Consider the following 6,950-nt stretch of genomic DNA (forward strand, 5'->3'; position numbering starts at 1 on the left):
AATAATGTTTCTGAATTCTTTTCACTTCTGTTTCTCCCTGTTCCACAGACCCAGAATCACTGAAGGTGGTTTGACACAGCTGAAACATGGAGAACATGTCACATGTTGATGTTGTAAGACAAGACAATATTACTTACACCGATGATCATTATGCAGATTATGGAGAATGGGAAGGTGTAACCCTGTTAACCGAGTACCAAATAGCACAGAGCCTCTGGAAAATATGGCCTCCGGTCATTCTGCTCATGGGCGGCTTTGGAAATATTGCCACCATCTTCGTTATGCGTCGAATCAAGGATCATAACTCCTCGCAGCATGCGCTGCTTATGGCCCTTGCCGTGTCTGACTTCTGCTTGCTGTACACGGGTGTGCTGCGGATGTGGATAGTCTTCGTTTTCGAAGTGGACGTGCTGGTTTCACACGCGGTGGTGTGCAAGGCCCAAAAGTGGCTGGTGTATTCTGTCAACACCCTGAGTGCCTGGCTGGTGACCAGTGTGACGGTGCAGAGAACGATGGCGGTGCTGTGGCCGCACAGGATGAGAGCGGTGTGCACTGTGCGAAGAACGTGGCTGGTCATAGCTGCTCTCGTCTTCACGGTCTTTGCACTATACTCCCATCTCGTGGTAGGGGTGGACGTCGTGGAAGCCTGGAAGAACGAGTGTAACATTCATCCAGACATGTTCGAACACTTCTACCGACATGTCTTCACGTGGTTGGACATGTGCTCTTCCTCCTTCCTCCCCTTTCTCTGTCTGCTGACATGTAACGTGATTTTGTCGTTGACTTTGTTCAGATCTAGCTCTTTCTCCTCCTCCTCCTCCATGGCTGTTCAGACCATCTCCAGCCCCAACGCTGAGCACAGCAAAGACCTTCGCAAGAAAACTGCTTCCAGGACGACGGTCCTCGTCCTGGTTCTATCCTGTACTTTCCTCGCTCTGACCATGCCTGTGTGCGCCTTCCTCACCTGGTATCACCATTCATACGACGTGCTGAATCAAAGTCCAAGGATTTACGCTCGTGCGGAGCTAGCTCTGGCGGTGACCTTTCAGCTATGGTACACCAACAGCGCTATCAATTTCCTGCTCTACTGCTTAACTGGAACTAAATTCAGACGGGAGTTTTTGAGCTGGATTCGCTGCGGTGCTCACAATGGTGGGAAGACGTCTGCAGTTTTGTCATCGGGTCAAGAGAGAAACTAACGGCAGGAGATCTCGAGAACACTGAACTGATATTCATTTCTTGCAGAGCAGTTTCAAAGAAACTGGTTGACTTTTCTTTTACAGGATCTTCTCAAACGTTAACTTAGTAAAGACAGACGCGTAAGTGATAATGAAAGAAACAGATAAGTAAGAATCATTTGATGGTCAAGAAATGACATTATCTTTGTCTTACGACTCTGCTGAGTGCTGGCGACTGTTTGTCTGCAATGAATAATAATCAGGGGGTGGGGGTAATGTGAAACGGTAAGCATACAGTGTACGTGCATGACAATGAAAAAAAAAATCCAAAAAGACATAACGCACTACACACTTCACAAGAAGACATCTTAATAATGTAAAGAAACACACACACACACACACACACACACACACACACACACACACACACACACACACACATTCCCAAACAAAGGACAAGTAAAATCGTAATTCCTAAATAACTTGTTATTGATTCGTAGATTTATTCGTTTAGTTATTTAGTTAGTTAGTTAGTTAGTTAGTTAGTTAGTTAGTTAGTTTGTTTGTTTGTTTGTTTGTTTGTTACTTACTGAGTTATCTCTTTTTTTCGCAAAAGAGATAACTGATGCCAGACAAGGCAATCAGAAGCCAATGATCAGCGCGGAGGGTTGCTTACTATCACTGTACGGTCTGTGTGGCTCCACTGACTGCAGATGATATGTAGGCCAACCACGTGGTACAATATCTCCAAAAGGGAGCCACGAAAAGAAAAAAAAAGAAAAGAAAAAACCCTTTCACTGCCAAACTCGCATTTATGCAGTAGCCAGGAAGAGGACCCATGTCACTGAAGGATGACCAGATCATGAACCTACTGTTCTTTATGTTCGGTGGCATGACAGGCCATGTTTTCTACGCATCACAGGGGGAATCCCCAGCTATTCTTAGACACCAGATTTTGTGTCTTTATAGCACAAGGGTATTTTGCACTCTAAATGGACTGGCGGTTAAAGGATTAAAAAAAATAATAAAAAATAAAATAAAATAAAAACAAAGACGGGACAAAGCATTTGAAATTAGCAACAGCAACATGATCCCGATATAACGTCAACATTTGCTGTGGTTCTATACCTCAAAAAGGGAACCGTGCGAATTATATAAAAGAAATAATTTTTTTTTTTTAAACTAACAAAAAAACAAAACAAAAACAAAAAAGCGAAGAAGGAAAAAAGCGTTTGAAAACAGCAATAACAACTTGATCCCGATATAATGTAAACGCGCGCGCGCGTGCGTGCGTTGTGTGACAATTTTATGAGTGGAGTTTTCTTTAATGTCCCGTCACATATACTGGTGATTGAGTGTGTGTGTGTGTGTGTGTGTGTGTGTGTGTGCGCGCGCGCGCGCGTGTGTGTGTGTGTTCGTTCTTTAGCTTAACGTCTTTTCACTATCAGTGATATTAAACGATTAAAAAAAAGGGGGGGGGGAGTGGGGATGGGGGCGGGGGGGGAGGGGAGGGGAAAATGAAAACAGAAAAGGTAGAAAACTATCAAAAATGCACAACTAACAAGCAATTACATTTAGCAGTAAACAATTCAATAATGATAATAATAATCAGAAACCATTAACACAATTCTAAGTACATTAAAGGAATGTAGAAATAGGGCTATGAACTTATGCCTGTGAAAGTTCGACCATAAAAACCTCGTCAGAAATTACTTTCCCAAAATCATCTCCAGAATAGTTATTCTCTTTGAAATATTTGGGCAAGAAGGTACGTAACTGCTAACAGTGAAACAAACAATGATGCAAGCTGAACTGCTGAATTAGCTCAGCCGTGAATATGGAAAGATGTTTTCTAATAAAGTAAGATTTTTCAACTTTAAAGGCAGGAATATAGAAAGCCGCACTAGCATTTTTGTCATCAAGAACAGATCCATCTGTAAATATATGGAGATGATTCTGATATTTTTATCTGCTAAATGAATTCTGGCAGTACTTGTCGTGATATTGATGTTTCCCTCCTTTTTTGTTTCAGAACAATTGGTAACAAAATCTGCTTTCAACATTCCCCAAAAAGGAACAGGAGTATGATGTGGTTTTGCAGCTCTTTCAAGTTAACATCAGATTCTTTTAACAAATTTGAAACGTAAGTCGCAACTGTTTCTTGTGATGAAATGGCTTTCGCTCTTTTAGGAAAATCAGTGTCAGATCTTACTGTCAGTACATCAGCAATGACATTTTTTGTCATTGAAGTGTATCTCACAGCGAATTTTGCTGTTGCTAACTCACGATGTTCATTTAAGGGAAGAATTCCGGCTGTTTTGTATGTTTCCTGATTGGATGCATGAAAGGGCACTCCGAGGGCAATTTTGATAGCCTTACAGTCTACACTTTGAATCTTTTGTAATAGATATTTAGGTGCACAAAAAAATATTTCTTGTGCATAGGCTTAGATCTCACAATGGCCATGGAAAAGATGAATCAATGTTTTTGTATCCATTCCCCAGGGTAAGCGGCTTATAATTTTCATAAAATTGATACTTTTCCTTGCCTTTGTTAAGATGTAATCAATGTGAATGTTCCATGTCAGCTTTGAAGTAAGATAAACACCTAAAAACTTCACCACCTATATATAATCAATTACGACACCAAGTAATTCAAAAACGTATGCTAGATGGGTTACCACCTGAATTAAACAACATCATACATGGGGTTTTTTCAGTCGACAAAGCTAGACAAGACATTGTGTGTTTGTGTGGGGCGGATGCGGGGGGGGGGTCTATCTGTCTGTCTGTCTGTGTCTGTTTGTACGTGTATGCGCGGTGAGTGTGTGTGTGTGTGTGTGTGTGTGTGTGCACGAGATGGGATGGGTGTGTGTGTGTGTGTGCACGAGATGGGATGGGTGTGTTTGTGTACGTGTGTGTGTGTGTGTGTGTGTGTGTGTGTGTGTGTGTGTGTGCACGAGATGGGATGGGTGTGTATGTGTACGTGTGTGTGTGTGTGTGTGTGTGTGTGTGTGTGTGTGTGTGTGTTGCACTCATGTCGTCTGAATCGAACAAGACCTCAGGCTTCTTACACGTGAACCCGGTGAAGCATTAAACAGGGTAACGTGTAAACAGCATGAGTGAGCCTGGGTTCTCCATCACTCCCTTTCACTGCACTCTTACAGGGACAGTTTCAATACTTCGACAAACTGTCAGTGTCACAGGCTTACTGACAGACACACATCATTTCAGGTCCATGGACACGGTTGTGCTTGATTCAAATACGTAGTTCCGTTTAGCTGTGTGTGTGTGTGTGTGTGTGTGTGTGTGTGTATCTGCGTCTCCAACGGGTGTTTGGACCCATGCAGTAATTTTCCATGCACGTTCTTGGCAGTTACAGTTGGCGGGATATCCCTGACTGGAGATTTAGTGATGCCATTTCTTAGTGCTAATGCATATGACTTTGGATTAGTAGTGGTAGGTTTAATTGGAGACAGACAAGACAGACAAGGACAGGGTTACATTGGAAGATAGAACTGACGACACACAAGAAAATAACAAATCTGGCAAATCATCTAGCTGTTCAGAACAGTCAACACCATTACGGAAATATATCAGCTCACAGCAGTCTGCATCTGATCAAACATCAAGCTGTTCAGAACAATCAACACCATCCTGCAAAACCCCTGCCAATACACATCAACCAACATTTGTGAAGACCAACCCCAATCAGAGAAAAGAATCAATCTCACCAGTGTCTGCAATTTCCGATCCTTCTGATTTTGTACTTGGAAGTATAATCACGTTTTTGGAAAACCTTTCTTATCAGTTTGTCAGCATTATGAAAAACATAACGGGCGTCATGACGTCTTCAATCTCTGAACTGAAATCAATATTGTCAAATTGCCGTGTGAATTCCAAATGAATGTATGTAAGGTAAATGTGTCTTTATTTTTTCTTCTCCTGAAGTACATTAGACAGATACTCTTTATTCTATGTATCTATTCACTTATGCAGACAGCAGGATGTAATGATGATGGGTGTGGCACAGGCCTATTTCGCTTTTTGCAATGGAACTGTAGAAGTAAATGTAATTTTGACTATCTGATCCATTTTCTGCAAGATCACAACTTTCATATAATTGCCCTCCAGTCCCTCAATTTTTATAAAAGCAGTCTCCCTAAGTTAGAGGGTTACTTCTACCCTCCAGTTATTGATGAAACAGAGCGCAAAGGAAAAGTTAAAGTTGCAACCTATATTTCAGATTCAATCATATATAAAGCTAGAAAACTACCATGTCATAGTATAGACAAACGTTTGTATTCTTCAACTGTAGAGCTTTCTGTTTTAGATAAAACATTAATTGTAGTTAACTGTTACTACCCTGATGGAGTTTCAAGAGGTGAAGCTGACTGGTTAATGGATTTAGATTTTTCCCATTGCTGGATAATTCTAGGGGATTTTAATGCGCACCATGCCTTGTGGTCGGACAAAAATTGCGAATTCACAACCAACAATGAATATCTAGCGAATACCATAGTTAATTCTAACTTAACTATATTAAATGATGGTTCAATAACAAGAATCGCTGATCGGGCAGATCAAAAAAATTCTTTAATAGACATCTCTTTGGTGTCGACTGATATAAATCCATACTGTGAATGGCAAGTTCTCAAAACACCACTGGGGAGTGACCACCTTCCAGTTGAAATGGTATTATCTGTAAAACACGAGATCATAATTAAAGATAATATGGGGTTGAAATATAATGAAAAGAAAGCAAACTGGGATCTGTTTGGTAACATGCTGGCTTATTACTCTGCTGATCTAAATTTCAACACTGATGTTACATCACAAGAAGATTTAGAAATTTGTTATCGGTCTCTAAGGAATGTTATTCTGAAGGCTGCTGATGGTTCAATTCCAAAAGTAAAGTATATAGCCAATCCAAAACGGTCTGGTAATCCTTGGTGGAACAGCTCATGTGAAATAGCAGTCAATAAGAAAACAGAGGCTTTCAAAAACTGGCATAGGTATCGAAAAATCGAATCCAAAGAAAGAGTATCAGAACTGCACAACAAGTATAAACAGGCTAATAGTTTTAGTAATAAAACAGTGACTTCTGCCAAAAAGATGTTCTACACAAATCTGATTAACGACTGTACTAGCAACCCAACTGCCTCTTCAAAACTGTGGAGAGAAATAAAACAAATAAAGGGTGTTTATAATCTTCCTGATTCCTCCTTTGTATGAAAATGATATTGTGTATAAAACTAGGGAAGAGAAAGCCGAGTTATTTGCGGATACATTCGCAAAAATGAGTCAGACAGAATACTTGCCATCCTAGGAGTAAAAGAGAAGGAAACAGTTTGAAGATATGAACTGCCCCTGTGAAATGGATAAGAATGATAGCAGTGCATCTTACATTAATGCAGACCTAACGCTGGGGGATCTATACCGTGCTCTCAATGCTGTTAAGTCAGGGAAAGTTGCGACAGGCTCAGATCCAATATTGTACAACATGATCAGACATTTTCCAAATATCTTTTTAAAAAGAGTGTTAGATTTTTTTCAGATTTGCAGGAATTCTGGTATCCTTCCAACTGATTGGAAGAAAGCAACCATAGTACCTATTCACAAACAAGGAAAACCTAAATCTAGCCCTTCCAGTTACCGACCTGTTTCGTTAACTCCCCATCTTGGGAAGGTTTTTGAGAGAATTTTGAAAACTAGATTAGAACACTTTCTGGAGAAGAAATGAATTTTACCTACTTTCCAGGCTGGTTTTAGA

The 6,950-nt window shown here is 40.5% G+C and overlaps 1 protein-coding gene across 1 annotated transcript; it reads left to right on the top strand.

Moving 5' to 3' along the window:
• The first annotated feature begins 245 nt into the window (after positions 1-245).
• LOC143283885 (G-protein coupled receptor daf-37-like) lies at positions 246-1,199 on the top strand. Its single transcript, XM_076590277.1, has one exon. It carries the CDS (start codon positions 246-248, stop codon positions 1,197-1,199), a length of 954 nt encoding a protein of 317 aa, XP_076446392.1.
• Positions 1,200-6,950: the final 5,751 nt, after the last annotated feature.

This window comes from Babylonia areolata, chromosome 7 (genome assembly GCF_041734735.1).
Source record: "Babylonia areolata isolate BAREFJ2019XMU chromosome 7, ASM4173473v1, whole genome shotgun sequence".
Classification (NCBI taxonomy): Eukaryota; Metazoa; Mollusca; class Gastropoda; order Neogastropoda; family Buccinidae; genus Babylonia; species Babylonia areolata.